The sequence below is a fragment of the Osmerus mordax genome, chromosome 27 (genome assembly GCF_038355195.1).
Source record: "Osmerus mordax isolate fOsmMor3 chromosome 27, fOsmMor3.pri, whole genome shotgun sequence".
NCBI classification, from domain to species: Eukaryota; Metazoa; Chordata; class Actinopteri; order Osmeriformes; family Osmeridae; genus Osmerus; species Osmerus mordax.
The window spans coordinates 9,773,087-9,795,679 of record NC_090076.1 but is presented as its reverse complement, the minus strand read 5'-3'; the positions used below and the strand labels follow the sequence as shown (position 1 = coordinate 9,795,679).

The window sequence follows — 22,593 nt, the reverse complement described above, 5'->3', positions numbered from 1 at the left end:
GAATTAACATAAGCTTGGCTAAACTCCAGGGGGAGAAATTGTCCCAGAAATGAATGTTGATCTCAGTAGTGTCAGATTGTAGTACTGAAAACTGCTGATGCAGTAACAAAAGCCCACAATGTACTTTACAACACCTTCAAAAGTGGTCTATAAAAATATGGTCTATGGTCACCTTCAAAATATGGTCTATAACAAGGACGTAAAGAATGCAAGCAAGTCATCTCTCCAACCCTTTCCTCCTAAGAGGGTTACGGTATCAACACGGTTACGAATGACTGAACATCAATCCAACAAACAGCAACACTAAGATGATGACTTCAGCCTGTCCAAGTGTGGAAAATATTTCATCTGAAAAGCTAACTAACGGTGGCACTGACGACACGGCCTCCCTGGTTCACGGTTCAACAGCGGTCGAACCCAGACCAGAGAGACGCACGAGAGTGATGCCAAGCTGATTCAGCAGGACGATAAATCAAGCCCAGAGACATCAACTGCACACAGCGATATCAATCAGGGCGGGGTGTGTGGCTACGAGGGCAGATTGATCGCACCGATGATCTATCAAAACTCTGATGTTCATCGTTGAGGTTTCTGCTGATCCGCCAGATCGGGGCACTGCAGATAGGAGGGGGTTTAAAGGGAAGGGGGGCGGAGGGGGTGTACTTGCGATTCGCTCACTGGTGTGATTTGTTTGTTCTGGTGGGGGGCTCCCCAGGGGGACAAATTCAAGCATAACAGTGTTTAATGATCAACTAATCCCCCCTCCCCTAGTCTGCCTGGGCTATATAACCCTGGCAAGCCAGCTGCACTCACAACTTTCCAACCGAGAGATAGCCAAGGAGAGAGAGAGGGAGAGAGAGGAAGAGAGAGGAAGAGGTGCACAGGGCGAGTGAGACAACAGAGCCAGAAGAGTGAAAGAGAGAGAGACGACTTTTCCCTGTTGAACATTCCTGAGGTACATTTCACCATGAAGCTTGTGTGCCTGTTGCTGCTGGTGGGTCTGGTCACAGCCGCTCCTGGTGTGAACTCTCCTGGGGTAGAGACTCCCACGCTGCCCTCCCAGGACCTGACACCCTCCCCTACCGAAGCCAAATCCCGTTTCGCCATGCTGGACGACGTTCGCCTGCTGGCCAACGGGCTCCTCCAGCTGGGTCAGAGCCTCAGGGAGTTCGTCCACAAGACCAAGGCTCAGATCAACGACATCTTCCAGAAGCTCAACATCTTCGACCGGTCCTTCTACCAGCTTACCGTGGTCACCTCGGAGATCAAGGAGGAGGAAGAGGAGCTGAAGAAGACCACGTCCTTCCTCAAGGCCAACAACGAGGAGATCAGGAACCTGTCGCTGGAGATCAACCAGAAAATGAACAGCATCCTGCAGGACAGGAGCCAGCTCCAGAACAAGGTGGGAGGCCTGGAGGAGAAGCTGAAGGGATTGTCGCAGAGCATGGTCCCCACGGAGCAGCTCAACGAGGTGGCCTCGCTCAAGGTGAGTCTTCATGCAAACTTATCTCCCGCGTACCCCTTTCCAAATAAACTAAACACACACACGCACCTAGGCACTGATACACAAAGAATGTGCATGTACTTTCACGGATAAATCTGTTGAGGTGACTTGTTGTATAGTCGGTGAGAAGGTGCGATTTCTCGGTGTGTTCCAGGAGGTGATTGAGGCTCAGGAGAGGACGATCTCGGACCTGCTGAGGGCAGTCGGAGAGCAACACGACCAGCTCAACCACCAGAAGAGCAAGATCAAAACTCTGGAGGAAAAAGTAGGTCGCCGATCTCACTCAGGCTCATCCAAGACTCTGATTCTTTTCAGGTTTTTAACTAATGTACAGTACCTTGGAAAGTATTACCCACACATTTGACTTAAAAAAAAACAAAAAAACATTGCTAATAATCAAATGAAAAGACGAGTCAAATATCGGAAAATTGCGCTTTTATACTGCCGCACAAATACAAAAGACAAAAAAAACTAATTAAAAATGAATATACAAGACAATATTCATGTAAAAGCTGTTGGGTGCCTTAGACTACTGCACAGTGCTGTAGATGTTGAAATGACTTATTTAGCTGACTTGTCATGTTTCTAGATATCCCCTGTAACATACATGTCGTCCTTTCCAGTTTAGCGACACAGATTTCCAAGAGACGGCAGAGAAAACGTCTGACCAAGACACGCTGTCCTCGTTGGATTATCTGGCGGGGAACTCGACTGGCCTGGACACGAGTGGTGAGGACAGTCTTTAGAAGTTGTATCAGTGTGCAGCCAGACAGAGATGACAAGAAAACGTCAGCTGCCTTCACTGTGGTTGGCACATTTCCTAAAACATTCCTCCACTGTCTCAGAGCTGCCTGTGGACTGCAGCGAGCTGTTCGACCGGGGGAAGAGGAACAGCGGAGTGTATCCCGTCAAACCAAACCAGTCTGAACCGTTCAACGTGTACTGTGAAATGAACTCAGGTAACTCCCCATCGCTCCCTGCGAGAGTATCGTTATAAACATTCCCACCTGTCTTCTACAATTGCAGTAAAGAAAGACATATTTGAGTTTGATAGACTTTGATGACAAAGCTGGACTGAGAAGATTAAGCAGGATCCCTGGATTGAGAGAAGGACTTTCTCACCCCAGACAGCCAACATATTTTATCAGAAGACTATTATTTGAAATGACGGTGTTATTTAATCTACTGTATGAATAATGTTACTCAAAAGAAAGTGTTACGTCGGGTTATCAGACAGGAACTTGTTAAACTCTCGTTCCTCCTTCCAGAACCCTTGTGCTGCCTTCGGGTCATTGTGACCCACCTTTTGCACCACGACGGTGGGTCACCCGAAGGCTCATGTATTTCTGCTTCCTGTGCGTGTTCAGATGGAGGTTCGACTGTCCTCCAGCACAGAGACGGAGGGACGGTGGACTTCGACCAGACGTGGGAGAGATATGAGAACGGCTTCGGCAGTTTGGAAAGTGAGTACAGCTGCTCAGCGTCAAGACGATTTACCGGTGTGTAAAGAAAATACAGCTCGGATCGCAAAAAAAAAAAGAACAGTACAGACTTAAAAGTGCAGAGATAGGAGGAAAAAAGACAAGCTTCCAGCTGCCTCCTTTTTACACTCCTGTTTCCAGTTAACAGAGTTATGTGGACGTTCACATAAAGAAAAGAAAAAGCCAGTACAGCATTCTTAAGTACTTCCAGGAGGAAACGCCAGCAGGAAGCAGTAATTGCAGTATATCAGGTGTCCGTTGATGGATTGATTTCCTCCATTGTCTGGCTATACAGAGCCCTGGCAGCACTAACGTTAGTCAGACCTGGACTGCAGCCCATCCAGTCCAACGAGGCCATAGATCCTTGGGCTATGAATTGTTCAGTGTCAGTTTATTTCTCTGATGCCTCATTACGTTAGCTCTGTGAGCCAGAGGCTAGACAAACACAGGCTGTTACTCTCAGCGCTGGATTCGATACGGCATCTCTAAGGCATTAACTTAAAAGGGACTTCCACACGCAACAATCGAACCATTTACCCACCTTTCCTGGGCGTTAGAGGAGAATAGAGTGTTCCTCTCTGGATCAGTGAAAGATATATGAATGCTTTAGTAACAGCTACTGTGTGTTTTGCAGGAGATTTCTGGCTTGGCCTCCGGAAGATCCACGCCCTTGCCGGTCAGGGGGCGTCCATCTTGCGTGTGGAGCTGGAGGACTGGAAGGAAGAGAGGCGCACTATGGAGTACCAGATCACCCTGGAGGGCCCTTCCGCCCACTACACCCTCCACCTCACCCACTTGTCTGGAGACCTGCCCGACGCCATGGCAACCCAAACCGGCATGAAATTCTCAACAAAGGACAGGGTCAACCACAACGAGCCAGACTCCAACTGCGATCGCGACCACAGCGGTAAGGGTCCTGGATGTTTGCTGCACCAGAACTGGCCAGCGGATGCCTGTGGCAGGCAAGGTGCTTCTTCAGCACCTCCTGACTTTGAGATGTTCTTTTTTCCCTCCATGTTCTCCTGCAGGCGGATGGTGGTCCAACGCCTGCGATGGCACCAACCTGAACGGGAGGTACCTGTGGCGGAGGTCTAAAGGAGGTTCCCTGGGCAGGAAAGGGATCTTCTGGAGTCCCGGGACTGGAACCTCTTACTCTCTCAAGTCCACTAAGATGTTGTTACGGCCTGCGCCCCTGGCAGCAACCTTTCACTGACCCCCTCAGCTCAGAAAAAGTTGTTGACATGGTAACATCAGATTAACCATTTACAGACTGACAGGATGTGTTGCCTTAGTGTTAGATCCCTGTGAGAGACGGTGCTGATTTGTCAAAGTGATGCAATCCCAGCTGGTCACTGACCTCCAGAGAAACCATTCCAGTCGTGCAAACAGTATTGGGTAAAGTCTGGGAAGACGACCCAGTAAGACTAGATATGGTCAGCAATCTGACTCAACACTTGTTTGCACAATTTCTCAGCACTGCACTTACATGAAGAGAAAGGGAAAGACTATAAGACAATGTTCTGACATATATTAATATATATATAAATATAACTTATATAACCACTGATATTGTCAATTACATTTAATGAATGTGACACTGCATGATATTCAATCCCTAGCACTGTTGTCGAAGCATGATCCTAATCTGATCTATGTTTTACTTCCTCTCCTGATTCTTGATGTCACTAAATGCACAACTACTTAGTAGAATTACACAAACTAGACATTCAGATACGTCCGTGTTACAGACCTTGGTTTATTCAATGTTTTCGTTTTTTTACTTTATGTATTTAAACCATTTTCATATTGTTCTATGGTCCGCTATGAGAGGTGGTGGCAAGTCCTATTTTCATGTTGTTTTCTTTCATTAATGGGTCATATTGACTCTTGTCTATATGTACTGTTTTGTGTTTCTCACAAATACTTAACCCTTAAAAGGGAATTCTGGTCATTCATATTTATAACGACGAATTATAACAGCAATGTAATAAAAGTAACATTTGAAAGCTTTTTCTTGAATCTGAAGGCCTTCCTGTAGTTCAAAATAAATAAGTGTCAAACTTATAACATATAACATCCATAAGGAACACACTATTACCATTTCAAACTTATCTTTCCAAAAAATACATTTCTGTCCGCCTACTGATTGTACAGAATGGGCCCTTCCTAATAATTTCAGTGGTGAGTTAGTGTTTTAGCCTAGCAGAAGTTTCCCATGCACTGTGCTCCCGATGGCTACGTGATCAAGGTCACGACTCCTCCACCATCAGCCTTTACACCGACCACAGCCGGCTCATATACAAACGCTTGATAGCATCGTAGCATAAACACAACCGTTGGCACACTATTTGCATTAACCATCTCCCCCCCAATGAAGGCGCCTTCCACAATGCCGAGGGGCCCTCCCATCAAACACCCTCCATCTGAATGCTACTGTACGCAAACGGACGCCTGTCAATCACTCCTCCGTCGTCTGAAACCAGTGTCGTCAGGTCCCGCCCGCCGGCGTTGCCATGAGCTCGGCGAGCTATCAGCAGGCAAACACGGCCCGGGGCTGAAGAGGCCGTGTCAACACGGGGCCCCTGATAAGAGGCAGCAGCCAGCCTGCCACCCCTTGATCTCGATGAAAATAGCCTCAGGTCAGAGGTAAAGGTGAGCTTGCACACACACCACCAGAGGACATTGCGAGATGTCACAGATCAGTCCGCTCTGAACCCAGCGGGTCACAAAGGGGCGAAGTACCGTGCACTGGGGAAGACCGTATCTGGTCTCTTACAAAACAGTACTGGTGTGGTCACCCACACCAGTGCGGTGACAGCGCCCCCCTGTGGCGGTGTCAGAAGCTGTGCGTCCCTCACCTGTAGGTGGTGTTGGGCACGTAGACGTCTCTGGCTGGGAACTCTAGGATCTCCCTGGTGGGGCGCACCCTGCTGTCTGGGTACGGCTTCACCTGCTGCAGGTCAGGGGTCAGGCAGTAGTGAGGGTTCTCGGGAGCTGGGGAGATGTCGATCTTCAGCTGGGCTGTGGAGAGAACCGGAGGAAGGTGATTTACCCGGACGTCCGCGGTGACACCTTCACTCAAGACGCCGTGAGAGACCTACCTGCAGGTAGTCAGGTGAGAGACTTACCTGCAGGTAGTCAGGTGAGAGAGTTACCTGCAGGTAGGCAGGTGAGAGAGTTACCTGCAGGTAGTCAGGTGAGAGACCTACCTGCAGGTAGTCAGGTGAGAGACCTACCTGCAGGTAGTCAGGTGAGAGAGTTACCTGCAGGTAGTCAGGTGAGAGACCTACCTGCAGGTAGTCAGGTGAGAGAGTTACCTGCAGGTAGTCAGGTGAGAGAGTTACCTGCAGGTAGTCAGGTGAGAGAGTTACCTGCAGGTAGTCAGGTGAGAGACCTACCTGCAGGTAGTCAGGTGAGAGACCTACCTGCAGGTAGTCAGGTGAGAGAGTTACCTGCAGGTAGTCAGGTGAGAGAGTTACCTGCAGGTAGTCAGGTGAGAGAGTTACCTGCAGGTAGTCAGGTGAGAGACCTACCTGCAGGTAGTCAGGTGAGAGACCTACCTGCAGGTAGTCAGGTGAGAGACTTACCTGTGATTGGCCTCAGTCTCCTCAGAACGGACGACGGCCTCCTCATGTCAGCCAGGAACTTGTACAGGTCCTCGTCGCTCAGCCTGTCTCCCTCCTACACACACACACCAAAACAGAAGCGTACCACAGCTTAGCCGATGAACTGTGGTGTGTGAAGGTGTGAGCTGTGTTGGGAGGGCTGGGGAGAAGTGTTGCAGGGAAGTGTTGAAGGGTTGAGGTGGTTGGTTCTTGTCACCTGCTTGAAGAAGTTGGTGACGGTGAGAGTGGCGGGTCTGAAGCAGGTCAGGCTGCACGACTCGTCCCCGCTGGCCGTCCTCTCCAGAGAGCGCCGGCCCGCAATGCTCGAGTTCCTCCTCTCTGACCACGAGCCTTTCCTCTCTGAGAGGCCAAGGGGGGCGGGGCGTACCCAGAGTTAAAACAACAGAGATACCACAAGGTCAAAGGTCATTGTTTACCAGGAGGGAGGGGGGAGGTCACATGAACGTGCACATCTCCTTGATATATCCTAAACAATGGATCCAGCCTCAGCCTCAGCCCCAACCCCAGCCTCAGCCCCAGCCCCAACCCCAGCCTCAGCCCCAGCCTCAGCCCCAACCCCAGCCTCAGCCCCAACCCCAGCCTCAGCCTCAGCCCCAACCCCAGCCCCAGCCCTGAGATGAGGGTAGGTCAGACCTGACAGCCCCATATCCAGCTCCGTGTCTCTCTCCAGGCTGCCGGCGCTGTTGACGATGTTCATCAGGTGGATGGCAGTCCAGGCGAACGGCATGCGGTATTTCCCCAGACGCTGGCAGAACTGCTCCGATTGTCCCCGCAGCTTCTCCAGCTTCTCCTTGTTCTGAGGGGGTTCAGGAGGACCCGCGTCAACCGTGACCTTCCTCTTCCTCTCACAAGTCAAGCAAACAATCTAAACAAAGGTAGTCATTCATCGGTCACGGTAGGCGCTGTACCTTGGCTGCGTCCGACTCCTTGAAGACCATGTAGGGCTCTGCACACTCTCCAATGTCCCCCTGCTGAAGGACCTTCTCCAGCTGGACACCACAGACCACAGGGGAGGAACAACATAAGGGGGTCGGACGGCTGAGTGGTTAGGGAATCGGGCTATTACTCAGAAGGTTGCCGGTTCGATTCCCGGCCGTGCCTTGCCTCGGGGGGGAATGTCCCTGTACTTACTGTAAGTCGCTCTGGATAAGAGCGTCTACTAAATGACTAAATGTTAATGTAAATAAGCAGAGGACCCTCAAGAGACACAGGCATGGACACGAACGACACGATCCCGCCCAACGGCAGGGGAGGGGCGGCAGGGGCGGCCACCCGCCTCACCTGGATGACGAGGAAGACGTCCTGGGATGGGTAGGTGATGGAGAAGATGGCGGAGCGCGCCAGTGTGGAGATGGCGGCCGTCTGGACGTGGGGACGCAGCATGGACTTGGTCTGCTCCGAGTTCAGGTCAAAGAAGAAGTTCTCGGAGATCTGCCGGAGATGTGGGCCACACGAGAGTAGCATGAGAGAGATTGTGACTGGTGAATATCCGGTGTATATCCGCTCCTATAGGAAGCTTTATTCAACCTTGGCTCTTTTGGCGACACGTATTTCTCAGTTTGTTTGTCAAATGGAAACCCCTGACTATGTCTGTGATGAAGAGCATACTTCACTCTCAAAAAGCACAAGGGTGTGCATGAAACAGACAAGTATGCTCGATCACAAGGACAGTTTATAACGGTCACTGCTACCCTCTAGTGTTCGGCAGACAAAGTGAGGACTAGGGAGTTTCAGGGGGTGTTGAGGGGGTCCAATTGCACCAGCATCACAGTATAGGTTCAGTCGGGATAGGATTACAGGACAAGTACATAAAGTGCTTTTATTGTGCACTCATCTAATTCACGTCGGCCTCACAAAATTTTTTATGATTTTTAAGAATGACAGGGCAAATCAGGGCCGAGCAGCCTTGAAGAAAGTTCACTTACTTTTTTCTTTTCCTTGACATCGTACATGGCCAGACTGGCAAAGATGGGCTCGATTTCAATCTCAAACCTTCAAGGGGAAAAAACGAAAGGGTTAACAGGAGCTGTTAAGGAGCGAGTTCCAAATATAGCTAGTTTAGTTAGCTGCCGGGCTAAATTACCTAGCATTATACTCAAAGCAATGCAACAACCATGCTAATGTCACTTGCTAGCCTTCTAATTAGTACATTCTGAAGCCATACTAAAAAGTTTGTCGCGTAGTTGTCTTTCATAGAGAAATATTCAATTGGAATGTTCGAATAACATTTTTGTGACGTCACGCTGTGGCGTCCATATAATGTGACGCTGTCCTCCACTTACTTCAGAGACAAGCACTTGACGAGTAGCCTCTGGCCGAAGTGTTCTTTAGGGACGTCGGGAACACAGTGGCGTTCAATCGGTTCATCCTGAACATGATGACGGAGAAAAGGGTTTAGTCCGTCTCTTCATCAACGGAGTTGCAGAGTTCAGTTGAGTACAGGGGAACACGCATCGAAAACATCGGCTTATCTAAACACCTTTCTGTCTGAGGGAATGACGAATGCGTCAAGTGTTAACGGTAGGTACCTCGTCCAGGGCCGGGTGCAGAGCGAACAGCTCGCGGTGGCGTTGGGCCTTGCGCTGCTCCTCGTTGTGGCGGTCGATCTCCTCGTTGGGGGAGCGGTCGAGGAGATGGGGCAGGAGGCCGTCTGGGAGAGAGTTCTTCAGGTCAAAGATGCTGCAAGCCCAGCTGCCCCGCGGGGTGTCATCGATGGACATGGACCTCCTCTTCAGGTCATCCTGGAACACACACACACAACCACACAAGTTTGAGACTCAAGTTCCAGAGGGCCATCCAGGTTCTTGGAAGCCTTAACAGAACAGTGTGCTGGTAGTGTCGGAGTTACCTGGTCGTCCTGGTAGGCATTACTGTCAGGCATCTCATCCGCCTCAAACACCTGCTTAGGAAGCCCTTTCTGCCTCTCCTTCTGCTTGTCCAGGGCATTGGGGTTGAAGCCAGTGCCCAGCTTGTGGTACCTGTTGACGCAAAGACAAGCAAGCTTATTATTATTATCTAGGTTTAGCTGCAGTAGGTCGTAATGGTGGAACAGTTCAGCTCAAACATAGACGGGTTGTAACACAAAGCTACTTTGCATGCACTGTCCCCTCCATCGCCTTATCACCTACGCGATGAAGGCAAATCTTTGTTGTGCTACAGGCTGGTTGGTTAACTTTACGAGTATCAGTTTGTTACAGCAGGAAGTCTTACTTTCTGTTGACGATAGCCCAGTCCTCAGTGTAGGACCTGACACAGTCTCTGACATGGGCATCAGTATCCCTGCAGGATAGAGAAGCGTTACACCATCGTCAGTCCACAGACATGACAGTTAGCACCGCCGTCCAATCAATTATCAGTTCAGTTCTGTTTATTGATTTTCCAAGGGCCATTTGGTTTCAGCATTACAAGTATATAAACATAACAAACTATCCAGACAGTCCAAATAAATACGGAAAACTCCTCTAAAATGTTTTTATTTATTCCTACTAACATTCTCTAGAATTAAAAAGCTTTACAGCCGAGGCGATAAATGAATATCTAAACCGATTTGTTTTGCTCACAGGAGTTCTAAAACGAAAACCAGAGAGGAGCAGGTTAATGCTAAACCTGCAGAACAGCCTCAAGCTGAGATCTACAGCACCGGGACGATCAGGGGCCTCTCTCTCTCCAATCAGCAAGAGGGGCAGGCTGACTGATGGTAATGTGATCCAAGCCGAACGCTTATTTGCTTTATTCATCATTGGGGGGAATTTATTAGTGTAATCAGGTTACAGGGGGATAAGAGGAAACGTCCAGTTAGCCCAGGCTCTGATTGGGTTAGACCCAATGTGCTACACGGGTGGATCGCACTGAAACGTCCTCAGGCGATGTGTTAGGGCTGAGGCCTGTCTGAGGTAGGCCTGTCCTCTGGGACTCCCATGTCGAAGGAGGTTCTGCAGGTTCTCTAGAACAGGGTTCCGCCCTCCTCCCTTCCCCTGGTGACAGTCCACCGAGTCTGGTGGAACACCCACCCCTCCTCAGGAACGGGCTGGCCCACGGTGCGACACTCCCTGGGGGTGTAGAGAACCTCGATGTCGTCGGGGGGGAACTCGATCAGGTCGCGCAGGGGTCCAGACTCGATGATGGGGGGGTGGGTGAGGAGGTACTCCTCAAAGTCCACTGGCTCCACCGCCTCTGTGAGAGGAACCTACACACAGAGAGAGAGAGAGAGAGAGAGAGAGAGAGACAGAGAGAGAGAGACAGAGAGAGAGAGAGAGAGAGAGAGAGAGAGAGAGAGAGAGAGAGAGAGAGAGAGAGAGAGACAGAGAGAGAGAGAGAGAGAGAGAGAGGGCATAAAAAGTGATGGGAGAACATTTTGATCGAACAGAAACAAACCACCTGTCAACTTCTTCAGCTGGAGGAATTTCAAAAAATATGGAGAAAAAAAAATACAATATCTTATATATCTCATAGGAAGGGTGCTTTGAAGCCACCCAAACTGGAATTGTGAGTTTTGGCAGGAACAGCACAACAGCATCCACTAATGGTTTTACAGGCTTAAGCCTGGCTCAAAAATGATGAACCCAAGGGGACTTTTTTCTCTTCACTAAAAGCTTGTTTGGTGGGGAGTGAATCTGGAACAAACGCAATTCAGTCACACTTTAATTAACAGCTGGCTTCAGCCTAATTAAGAAGGATGTTTGCTTATTTAGCCTTGCGCTGGGGACAGCGTTGGGGCAATGTGTTGGCACAGGGATGCTAAAACCAAATAGTCTTCCCAGACAAACACAACTAAGAGTTAAAGAAGGGTGTCACCCGTAATGAGGTGGGAAGTGAAGAATGTGGTTAAAATGGACTGCATTTACATACAGCGCTTTTCTATGGAAGCAAATCAGCGACAATGTTAAGATATATTTGTATTACTTTTTTAGATCCAAAAATTCAAGGTTCAGAAATTCAGGTTGCTCAGTAAAATTCAGTTCCCCCAAATAAAAATTAATACAATTAAAGCTTCAGAAATTCAAATAGAACAACATTCAGGCTGCTGAATTTCTGAAGCAGCCTTTTGGTGGTGTTAAAATTTCTATAGTAAGTATTCAATGCCTTTTAAAATTCAAAACATTGTCACTGACTTGCTCCCAAACTTTTCTACCTTAGCAGCACTCAAAGAGCTTTAATTTTCTTTAGCCTCTCATACACACTGACAGAGGCGAGGTTAAAGGTCAGCCTACACGCGCCGACCCTCCCTCTCGCCAAAAACCCCCGAGTACTCACTGCGTTGCTGGCGGCCACGCCCACGTTGAGGTTCTTGAGCAGTTGAGGGGAGCCCACATACTGACCGGCGATCTGCTTGCGCACCTCTGCAGCCACGGTCCTGCAGAGAGACGAGGAGACAGCGGGTGTTAGCGTCACAGGCGTTGTCGCGCAGTGGATGGTTTAGGGATTACACAAGTAAGACCTTGTGGTAGTCAATCTCGCCAAGTCCTTGTTGGTGTTTGATATACAGGGCCCTCAAGCAGTATCTCACCTGCTGGGGTTACACCTACGCACACACACACACACACACACCCCGCACACACACACACACGCACACACACACACCCCGTCCTCTGTAAAGAGGGCAATGCAGAGAAGACCAGAATATATGGCTAAACAGCCAAGGCCAGTTGCCTTGACTGCAGTGGTCACTCTGGGAGAGACACGGCCGTGGAAGAGAGCAGCATTTCTGTTGTGTTTCCAAACATTAGTGTTATGGCTACTATAGCCGAGGGGTCTCCCTTGCCTGGCTTCTGTCTGGCCTTCATGCCCCCTCTGACACAGCCGTATATCACACCACAGAGATGGTGGGGGGGGGGGGGGAGAGGAGAGGAGACAGAGAGAGCTAATAAAAAGTCTCTGGACCTCAGTCATCACAAAGAGCTTGGTCTGCAACTGCTGCCACAGAGTCCCTTTAAATCATCACCGACATCAAAACCACTTCTCTGTTTTGCCTTGAACTAAAGCTGCTACGCAGCAGTAACCAGGAGAAGCCCAAAGGGGAGGGGAGGGAGGGGGCATCTCTGAAAGAAGCAAAGACTGTCATGACGACACACCGTCAAGGCTAGAGGGGTCAACAACATCCATATCTGTACCAATCAAGAGAATTGAGAAGCGTTCCAGATCGCTTGCCTCCTCAGGACGAACCCTGGCGTAGCGACAGAGGCTGTGGAGGGCCTTTCCCTTCCTCAGCAGGCTAAGCTAAGAGACGGAGGCAGTGAACCCTCAACACATTCCACAGTCCTCTCCGCAGGCTCAGTTCAGACCTTTATTTAGCTCGGTCACAACTCAGGAGGGACAAGTTGATTAACCAAACAGACTCCTTGTTTTCCATCCTGAGGGGCAGATCGGCTACAAACATTGGCGAAGCTTTCAAATCTAAGTATGATGATCCGGAGAGAACAAATCTACTATGATTGTATATAATTTTGCTCCTGTGGCTCAAATGTATAAGCTGCCAAATACATGACATTTACATTACATTACTATACACAAATAGTATGACTGACATGAGCAAGACAAACCCTTAACAGTTCTGTATCTTGTAATTCAAATATGCACAGACTGAGTTGGCATTTAAAGAGAAGAGGGAGTAAACAATATGCTTTCTGTTTGGGAAAGGCCAACTCCTTACTGAACCAAGGACAGTCAAGCTGGCACCAACAACCGGAGGGGGAAAAAAAGTTTCAAAGTCTCTCCCTGTGCAATGCCAATACTCGTATGTGCCACTGTAACACCACACAAATATCACACGTAATCCATCAGGCGAGAAATAACCAGGCAGATGTCTACGTTTTCCCAAAACCTCAGATGAACCCCCCCCCCCCTCCAAACTGTACTCGCGAAGTGGGGCTTCCCTCAACTAGCATCGAGGTCTGAAGTTGAACTCACGCACCATAGACTGTGCGTGTGTGTGACAGCATAGTAAAACTATTCGTCCTGTTTGTTTGACACTGTCTACTTGTGCGATAATACATAACCCAGTTCACCCCGAAGTTAATCAAATAGTGCCGTGTAATCCCTTTTTCATGTGACCCAATTTACCAACGCATATTGTTTAGCCATCTAACCATGTAAAGCACATCCGAATTAGACAATGCCTTTTGTTCTTCCCTATTATTGACTTATGTGATGAGAATTCATTCAGAAACGTTTGGATGGGAAGATTAGGGAATTTGGATGAGATGGAAAATCTCCAGCACCGTTCTTGTACAGCGGGGCTGACGTTTTGCTCTCGTGTCAACCTCAGTATAAACAACGGTGACAAACAGTCAATGCAAGACATCCATCCGTATAATTTAACTGTCTAGCCTCACAGATTAAAGCCCCTCAACCCAATAACGGCGATGTACTACTGCAGGTCGCTCAAATGAACGAGGGTCTATTTCATTTAGTCGCGTGATAAAAACACATGATAACACATGCAATCGAATAACAGACATACAAAACGAGTAGAAAACGTTACTCTCGCTGGGCGGGTCTGGTGTTGGGGCATCTTTGATCTGCCTGGCTAGCTAGCTAGCCAGATGCTAGCTCGCTGGCTGGGTCTTATTGGAAGATGATAACGAAACGAACCCCCAGATATAATCAAGCTTTGAAACACAAAACCATGAACATACTCCCGTGCAGATTAAATAAGGAGTAACGCCTTTACCTGCTAATTTTCTGGGCGAAGGCGCGGCGTTCAGCCATAGTTATGGCCGCTGATGTACTCGGAGTCAGATTCCCAGGCAGGCTTTCCACACTCTGCTGCCAGGTCGCCTTGCTACGCGTGGAAAGGGAGAATGGAATTGTTACCGTAAGTAACCTAAAAGTGCTCGAACACACCCAGAGAAGCAGTTAACATGGATGGATGTATGGACATAGATACATAGATAAACAGACATTAACCCAAGTATGTTTATTTGCCTTTAGTTATATGTGCATACGTTTATTTACAATTATGAAATTCTAATGATAAAACGTATAAACTCAATTGATAAAGATAAGTCTCTTCCACATTCATAATCTATCCGTTTTGTTTTTTTAATTGTGAAAGCATTCTGGGAACATAAAGTTAATGTTAACACATCCAGACTGCAGATAATGCAAGGCTATCAAATTAAAGGGCAGCCTCGCGATGCAACGGATGGAACGTCATCCAAATGTGACGCAAACACCGCGAGAGTCTCGTGCCTGTCTTTATATTTAAAAAAAAAGAAAAGTATAATTGCTTCCTCAAAAATGTAAACAGCTAGCTAACTTGGCAAGTCAAGCTACAAAGTAAGTACATTTAAGTGACATAAGTATGGTTTGAGGTTCAAGGTTCAAGGCAAATCAAAGATCTGCTTAGGAAGAGCTGAAGTGTTTTGGTAGCTCGGCACTTCAGGGTTAGCATAGCCGTCGCGCTAGCTAGCTAACTGATTAACCTACACACATTCAGACAGGAGGTTGTAATGCTGTCACCGCAGTCTTAGACCGCAATTTGACTGGAGATAGAGGCTGATAATAAGATAGCAAATGGGAGACTTTTGTCAACTGTATTAGCTGAGGTAAAATAGGTTGTCATTGCCTTTTTAGTTGTGGTTCTAGTAACGAGAGAGAAAAAAAATAGGCGCAGCAATCAGTAGTCGGCAAAACAGCTGGTATTGTAGTAGCAGAAGGTACTTAATTGATCGGTAAAAAAAATCGCTACAATTCATAATATCTGTGTGTGAATTGTGCAGGACACGCTGGGATGGGTTCCAATCCCCTGTGGTCAAAATGGAAAATAAAGGGACCGACGAGATGGAGAAATTGAAAACCAAGTTCATGTCAGCGTGGCACAATGTGAAGTACAGTAAGTGCATCAAATGGGTATTTCTGCATGACCCCCTCAGGCTGCCTAACACGAGCAGAGGCACGTGCCTCTAGTCTTTTATCTTCATCTTTCATTCTCCACTGTCATGGCTGGAACGAGTTACGGTTCATATCATGTATGTAGATAAAACAAATAAAAAATAAAATAAAAACGTATACAAAACAAGCATTGCAAATCTTGAGCTCTTGTCAAGTGTTTCGCCGATTATGTCACCAAGCACGTGACACAGTTTATTATCGTCAGACAACAAGGTTGTTTTATGATTAGAATCAGTCATTACCATCTCAGGCTTTCAAGTGCATGATATAATCTGCTCAACAAGGACGTCTTCCCAGCCCTCCGTTTGAATATTTTATGTGCCAATCTGTGTGAATGATCTAGGAGTCCGTGTCCATGTTGTGGAGACTTCAAGTCTGTGACTAACTGTTCCAATTTTTGATTTTAAGGTTGGGCCTTGAAGACAAAGACTACATTCAGCAGGAATTCCCCAGTGTTTCTTCTGGGAAAATGTTATCATTTCAAGAATGAAGGTAACCGCTAGCAGTGTCTCCTAAAAACACAAACATTCTCTCCATCACAAGGATTAAACGGCACCATTAAACGGCAAACCTTTTTTTGTTCACCTTCCAAAACGGCTAGTGAATGTTCAAACTTGACCAGATTACCATCGTTTTTTGGCTCGGTGGGTGACGCAAATCTACTAGCCGCTTGCTTATTTTACCAGCATTTGGCTGGTGGGTACTACTAGTTTGTTGTGTGCCCTGCAACTAGGGTCAGGGTTATTGTGATGAACCACGCCCTCCTGTGTTCTCCAGAGAAGGACGGCCGCATGGATGACGGTTCGGCGGCGCCGGAAGAGGACCTCGTCACGGGGAACGTGGAGGCGTTCCGCAGGGACTTTGCGTCCCGCCTCTGGCTGACGTACAGGGAGGAGTTCCCCGCCCTCCCCGGCTCCTCCCTGACCTCTGACTGCGGCTGGGGCTGCATGCTCCGAGCGGGGCAGATGATGCTGGCCCAGGCCCTGGTTCTACATTTCCTTGGGAGAGGTCAGTGGAACCAGAACTAAGGGTGGGGAGGGTTCCTGTGGAAGGAACGTGTTTTTGGAACGTGGGAACAGATGCTCCCAGATGTTCCCATGAGTCATGTGTCTTGTTTTGAGCCCTTGGGGTCGAGGGCAAACGGATATCCGTGTGATTCACCACGGTTACGGATGAGGTTTGGATTTTCTCCCAATGATTCTCAAAATGAAACTGAACATTTTCGTCCTTGTTTTTGAGTGTTGTTCAGGGTGAGCATCTGTGCCTCATACCGTGTAAGATGAGTCTAACCACACCTAAAAACCTATTGATTCGGCCCATACAATGAGTGAGTTTTATGCAGTAATTTAGAAAACAATATTCAAGCACTAACTTGTTCTTCCATCCAATCTGAAATGTGTCATTAAAGATATTTCTCTATAAAATCACTAAGGGCCTCTTAAAGATATTTATTGATCAATTTCACTTGGATTCAGTTCGCAAGGTCATTTTGTTAAAGCCTTTTAGTCCAGTCAGGCGCCTTTTATGGCCTTGGCCCCTCCCACTATCACCAGTCAGGGGTCCCCGCTGTTTGTTGGAGTCAAATACTATAAAAGTGAAATACTGGACTCTACTACCCTATAATTGGACTTTTACACTATAGGATCTCCCTATTCTTTGATTTAAGCTCAAGCTTGGCAAGTTTCCTTACAGATGAAGATTTAAGGCATCACTTTACTTCTCAAGTAGACTGACTTTGATCTAAGGGATGACACTGTCTGAGCATGCTCAGATCCGACGGAAGCTAAATGACAACTAGAATATCACGACTCCTTCCTTGTGTTCCGCAGACTGGAGGTGGTCGGAGGCGTTGACCCTGCAGCCACTGGACACCGAAACGAGAACCACCAGCGCCGCAAAGCGTCTGGTGGCCTCCCTGGAAGCCTCTCTCCAGGGGGAGCGGGACCCAGGCCCCAAGCCCCGGCTCCAGGCCCCGGGTGGGGCAGAGGAGGCTGACGTCCACCTGAGGGAGGTGTACCACCGCACCCTGGTGAGCTGGTTCGGGGACGTCGCTGAAGCCCAGCTGGGGCTCCACAGGCTGGTGCGGCTGGGCCTGGGGCTGGGGAGGCAGGCTGGGGACTGGTACGGGCCTGCCGTGGTGGCACACATCCTCAGGTGGGTCTGGCGCCGCGAGGGACGACGTGACTCAATCGGTGTGTTTCTGAGTGGGGGATGTCAGGAGGTTAAAACTATACGTTTCTCACTCGCTCTCTCTTTTATCCCTGTTTTGTGCTGTAACTCAGGAAAGCTGTAGAGGAGGCCACAGATCCTGGTCTGGCAGGAATAACTGCTTACGTGGCACAGGACTGCACAGGTATGAAAGATGAGCCTCTTCATGGCAGAGTTGGGCTCAGCGCCCAGTTTGACCCCTCGTCACAAACGGGGGGGGGGGGGGGAGAGAGAGAGAGAGAGAGAGAGAGAGAGAGAGAGAGAGGCAGAGTTACGGGGGGTGAAAAAGGAAGGCAGAAGTGCAAAGCACCACCAGTACCTCCATCTTGAATCTAGAAGCAAATATGTTAGCTTGAAAGTAGAGCGCCCCTAAATAATAGTGTAAGGAGCTAGTACAGAGATCACCAAGTGACCTCATGACCCTGCAGAGTCCCCTCACACACAAACTCATCTGATCTAGGAGGTAAAGCAGTGAGATATGTCTGAGCTCAGTGGTGTTTCTCCTGCTCCCAGTGTACAGTGCTGATGTCCTGGACAGCCACAGAGTCCCCGGTCCACAGCACGCAGTCACGGGCGACGCCCCGCCCCTCACCAACAGCCGAGCCGTCATCCTCCTCATCCCAGTCCGTCTGGGAGGGGAGAAGACCAACCCAGAGTACTTCAACTTTGTCAAGGTGAGCGGGAGAGGAACCTCTCACCCTTCTCCTGGGTCAGAGCTGGACTGACGACAACCCAGATGCAGACCGCTTGTGTTTCTGTGAGATTGAAATGTTGCTAACGAATGGAAAACCTCATATTTTTACGCGTTTTGCGTCCGATGAAGGAAACCAACGAACGTGTGTGTGTGTGTCCCAGGGCATCCTGAGTCTGGAGTACTGCATCGGCATCATTGGGGGCAAGCCCAAACAAGCCTGCTGCATTGTGGGATTTCAAGGTTAGCGTCCACCCCACCAATCAGGGAGGGGGACGAGGGAGGGGGACGAGGGAGGGGGACGAGGGAGGGGGACGAGGGAGGGGGACGAGGGAGGGGGACGAGGGAGGGGGACGAGGGAGGGGGACGAGGGAGGGGGACGAGGGAGGGGGGAGGTCACTTTGCATAATGTCCCCTCTGTATAAAAAGACAAAGTAAGTTAATGCATTCCTGTTTAGCGAGGGGAGTGTGGAGAAGAGTGAAACAGGACTTATTTTATTTTCTCTGACCCATCAAAGCCCGGCTCATTCATCATGGGTAACCCTCCCCAACTTGGGGCAGTAATTGATTTCCATAGGAGGCTCGCATAAATTTAATCTGTGCCCCCAAAGTGAGCCACTCTCCATCTCCTTCAGCAGCAAGGAGGAACCTTCAGTTGTACATCTTGGCAGTCAATATTTACGCATTTACATTTTACCAATTTGAAATACGGCAGGGGATGATGTCTAAATGACAAGCAATACATCCTGCCAGGGAGGCCCGCCAGCACGCATTCATCATATGCAAATGGACGAATATAATTGTGTGTTTGTAAAAGTAATTCCCCTCCGCACAAAAATGTAATGACCGTCCTCTTTGTGCAGCGTGTAAAAAATGCGCTCGTAGAACCGCATTCGATTATGCAGAATTTAATCCTCCCAGGTAGATATTAAAAAGCCGGAATCTTCCGGAAGGCATATTTGACTGTGAAAAGCCTAACAGTGTCACTAGCGGGTGACTTTGAGCTGTTCTGCATAGAAATTGGAGGCTAGGCCGCTGGTAATAATCGGATGTTTTTTTGAATAACTTGTCTTTTGTTTTGTCCTTCCAGATGACAGTCTGATTTACATGGACCCTCATTACTGTCAGTGTTTTGTGGACGTCAGCAGCACAAGCCCTTTCCCTGTTCAGGTAAGAGCAGACTAAAGAGCTTCACTCTCAGCTCCAGTAATGTGGATTTAATAGTTTCTGTTAGTACTTAAGGGTATGAATCTCAAAGCAGGCTCTCCACTCAATTACCGAGTCCCAGCCTCTGATTTATCTGGTTTTCGGATGTGTGTGTGTGTGTGTGTGTGGGGGGGGGGGGGGTGGCACAGAGGGGAATTATGGGAAGTCCAGGCTCAGACACTGGGGCTGATGTGGAGCCTGAATATTTCAGGACTCGCACATAAAAAGCTGCATCTATCACACACCTCTGCATTGGAACTTCACCTGATGCTGTCGCCCAGGCGACGGGGGGGGGGGGGGCACAGTCTCGTACGTGACAGAAGCCAGGTACACATCGATCACGCCATCGTTTTATTTCCCCTCCCCGACAACAGACAAAACAGGAAGGGCTTTTCACAAAAGCGTTTTAGTAAACCTCAAAACGATCATTCCGGCCGCAAAAAAAACCCCCCACTTGTGACGTCCTAATGTCGGCGGTTGGTCCACATATTTGAAGGCGGTTTCTCCACAGTCTTTTCATTGCCCGTCGCCAAAGAAGATGCCTTTCAGCAAGATGGATCCCAGCTGCACCCTGGGGTTCTACTCCCGCAGTATCCATGACTACGAGAGGATCAGCCAAGAGCTCGCCAAGGTGAGCACACGCGCACACACACAGCGTTCTGTAAACATCCTGAACGCTCCTCGTATGCATAGTGAAGTCACAGGACGTAGTTCTTGGTGTCCTTTTGAATAAATACATTTTGAGTTCCACATGAAGTGCTGGGGTTGGCCAGTAGGTGGCCCCATTTAGCTGTAAATGAGCGCAGGTTGACGACAAGTTAGTTTCGCCCGTCTGAAACAGCCTTGACTGCTGTCAGCCTCACGTGTACCTGAGCCTTCTGTAACAACCTACTGTCACACATCTCAGAGCTGAACGTACCTGGGGGCAGGGGGCAGGGGTCAGGGGTCCATCTCATAGCCCGTGTGTGTTCCAGGTACTGAAGCCATCAGCGAAGGAGAAGTACCCAGCGTTCACCTTCATGCCGGGCCACGGGAGAGACTACGACCTCTCTGCAGCCGTGACCCCAGAGAAGAGAGAGTGGCCTTTCATCCGGGACACCAAGAGAGCCACGGCCACTGCCGGAGACTTTGTTCTTCTCTGACGGACTGCGCAGAGGTCAAAGGTCACTGCCATGGACTTCTGGTTTCCGGAAGGATGGAATGGAAAGGTCACTTTGCCAAACTGCAGGACGAGCCTCTACGACTGAGACAGTTACTCCTTATGTACTGCGTTACCGTCTCTGAATAACGCTTAAATCTGTTTACTTCTTTTTTTTGTTCCCCCGATCATGACTACCCACAATTTATGATGCCTACTCTAGTACTGAAGCCCTTAAACACAGATGTGATTGTTTTTGACATCCCCCTCTTTGGTGAATTGGGACCACACAAGACACGGGTGTGTGTGTTTGTGTGGTGTGTTTAAACTGATGTACTGGCGGATTGTAAATGGTACCATGCTGCACTATGTACAATACAGATTACGACAATATGGTGCCAGACTGAACGTGTTTGCCTTCATGTGAACTCCCAGCTGCTCAACAGGGATGGGAGACTGAAGACTTGTGGTTCACTACGAGCCTTTGATACACTTTGTTACTCACCTATAGTATGAAGAGATGACTGGCTTCACTCACAGCTTTAGTTCCTGAGTAAGGAACGCTGGTCTGAGGTCTTCTCACCTCAAGGTTTTACCCCACAGGAAGATGCATTTTAAAACGCTGTTTTAGTTAGGTGAAGTATTTCGATGCAGCAATTGTTCAGAAGGTACTCTCTGTCCTGTTGGTTTAAATAGTTTAATTCTGTTCAGATTCATTTCAAATTGTTTTATTGGGAGTTAAGTTCAACCACACAGTAAAATGTTTTTACCTCTAAAGCAATTTGATAGTTTACGAAACAGTGCACCTACAGACACAAGCTGCTGTAAAAATAACTGAATTATAAAGTTGCAAAAAACATTATTTACAATGATTTTTAACTGGTTCATGACCAACTCTGGTCTGTCAATGCACTAAATTCCATGTGTTGCCAAATGTATTCAAAGTAAATCTTCTTAATGCAAGTGATTGATTCTCCCACTGCTGTGCAGAAAACTTGAGTAAAGACATTAAACCTTTAAATGTCCCTGGACTGATTCAGGTGCCTTTATTGTTCACAAGGTTGGAGATGGTTAGAAATGGAAAAAAACTAAACTACTTGTTTGTCTCTCCAGCGCACGCGTCAGTGATGTGTAGAAACTCAGTCCTATCTTTCCCAGTCAAAAGTAACAGATTAAAACTAATCGTACGTGGTGCCCACCTCCACAGACCATTAAACAGAGTGGTGGGAGAAGTGACCCGCTGACCCGCTGAGGTCCGCCCGCTGAGGTCCGCCCGCTGAGGTCCGCCCACGAGACACACCAGAGCATCCCTTCGTGCAGCGCAGTGTTGCCATGGTTAATCTCTCCGTGGCTACAAGCTTCAAGCAACACTGGGCTGTTTTCATGAACAAATACAAATTCTTGTGTTATGAGGCCCTGCAAAGATCTGGCGGGGGGAAGGGGGTGAGGATGGATGGGGAGGAAGAACCACTGGTCTGTTTTCATCCTCACTGACAACATGAAGGACCTGCAGCACCGCACAGAGGAAGCATTTACACGCTCATGTCCGATCACTGGATCCATACAGGGCTGTTTTTAGGGGACAGCCGAGGGTGTGTGTGTGTGTTTGAGGGGGCGGGTGTGAACAGAGAGCAGGAATATCCAGTATGCAGCAATGTGCTGGCATTCTGGTGCTTTGGAAGATGGGTTGCTGGGGAAAGTTTGTGGCGGATGGATGGATGGATGGGGGTGTTTTGGGGGACTATCAGGCCTTGACATGAAAGAGCTTTTGTCCTGGGGGGCCGTGGCCTGTGTGTGGCTCCTGTGTTCACCATGTATTTACAGGGATGCATGAATATTTGATTAAT

The 22,593-nt window shown here is 48.6% G+C and overlaps 3 protein-coding genes across 8 annotated transcripts in view; 2 read left to right on the top strand and 1 right to left on the bottom strand.

Moving 5' to 3' along the window:
* The window catches only part of dock7 (dedicator of cytokinesis 7), a 38,295-nt gene extending 23,913 nt beyond the window's left edge, over nt 1-14,382 (bottom strand). For all 5 annotated transcript variants that reach the window (XM_067230630.1, XM_067230632.1, XM_067230633.1 and 2 more), the window contains exons 1-14: nt 14,281-14,382; nt 11,865-11,964; nt 10,622-10,797; nt 9,822-9,890; nt 9,460-9,589; nt 9,140-9,352; nt 8,894-8,979; nt 8,537-8,603; nt 7,893-8,042; nt 7,520-7,600; nt 7,245-7,407; nt 6,808-6,950; nt 6,573-6,666; nt 5,844-6,006 (exon numbers count right to left, since the gene is read on the bottom strand). In XM_067230630.1, the coding sequence (XP_067086731.1) occupies nt 5,844-6,006; nt 6,573-6,666; nt 6,808-6,950; nt 7,245-7,407; nt 7,520-7,600; nt 7,893-8,042; nt 8,537-8,603; nt 8,894-8,979; nt 9,140-9,352; nt 9,460-9,589; nt 9,822-9,890; nt 10,622-10,797; nt 11,865-11,964; nt 14,281-14,318 (1,673 nt within the window). In that variant the 5' untranslated portion in view covers nt 14,319-14,382. The remainder of the gene's footprint in view (nt 1-5,843; nt 6,007-6,572; nt 6,667-6,807; nt 6,951-7,244; nt 7,408-7,519; nt 7,601-7,892; nt 8,043-8,536; nt 8,604-8,893; nt 8,980-9,139; nt 9,353-9,459; nt 9,590-9,821; nt 9,891-10,621; nt 10,798-11,864; nt 11,965-14,280) is intronic.
* Nucleotides 830-4,995, top strand: angptl3 (angiopoietin-like 3). Its single transcript, XM_067230605.1, has 7 exons — nt 830-1,486; nt 1,659-1,769; nt 2,128-2,233; nt 2,350-2,463; nt 2,872-2,967; nt 3,620-3,892; nt 4,014-4,995. The coding sequence occupies exons 1-7, from the start codon at nt 968-970 to the stop codon at nt 4,196-4,198; spliced, it is 1,404 nt and encodes a 467-aa protein (XP_067086706.1). The 5' UTR covers nt 830-967; the 3' UTR covers nt 4,199-4,995.
* Nucleotides 14,383-14,776: 394 nt separating the features above from the next.
* On the top strand, nt 14,777-21,762 carry atg4c (autophagy related 4C, cysteine peptidase). Of its 2 annotated transcripts, none has more exons than XM_067230638.1 (11): nt 14,777-14,888; nt 15,332-15,444; nt 15,912-15,995; nt 16,281-16,511; nt 17,333-17,657; nt 17,786-17,856; nt 18,225-18,385; nt 18,567-18,645; nt 19,493-19,572; nt 20,120-20,239; nt 20,583-21,762. In XM_067230638.1, exons 2-11 carry the CDS (start codon nt 15,369-15,371, stop codon nt 20,748-20,750), a joined length of 1,395 nt encoding a protein of 464 aa, XP_067086739.1. In that variant the 5' UTR covers nt 14,777-14,888; nt 15,332-15,368; the 3' UTR covers nt 20,751-21,762. The 2 variants fall into 2 exon arrangements, with proteins under 2 accessions (XP_067086739.1, XP_067086738.1); XM_067230637.1 differs by having other exon boundaries at nt 20,105-20,239.
* The last annotated feature ends 831 nt before the right edge of the window (nt 21,763-22,593 follow it).

What these genes read in the sequence shown, in the direction of transcription:
- angptl3 (XM_067230605.1), top strand. Translation starts at nt 968, where the DNA reads ATGAAGCTTGTGTGCCTGTTGCTGCTGGTGGGTCTGGTCACAGCCGCT. An exon ending in GTACTGTGAAATGAACTCAG is followed by an intron (nt 2,464 to 2,871) that starts GTAACTCCCCAT and finishes GTGCGTGTTCAG; the next exon opens with ATGGAGGTTCGACTGTCCTC. An exon ending in CGGCTTCGGCAGTTTGGAAA is followed by an intron (nt 2,968 to 3,619) that starts GTGAGTACAGCT and finishes TGTGTTTTGCAG; the next exon opens with GAGATTTCTGGCTTGGCCTC.
- atg4c (XM_067230637.1), top strand. Translation starts at nt 15,369, where the DNA reads ATGGAAAATAAAGGGACCGACGAGATGGAGAAATTGAAAACCAAGTTC. An exon ending in GTGGTGGCACACATCCTCAG is followed by an intron (nt 17,658 to 17,785) that starts GTGGGTCTGGCG and finishes GCTGTAACTCAG; the next exon opens with GAAAGCTGTAGAGGAGGCCA. An exon ending in CAAGCCCTTTCCCTGTTCAG is followed by an intron (nt 19,573 to 20,104) that starts GTAAGAGCAGAC and finishes ACATATTTGAAG; the next exon opens with GCGGTTTCTCCACAGTCTTT.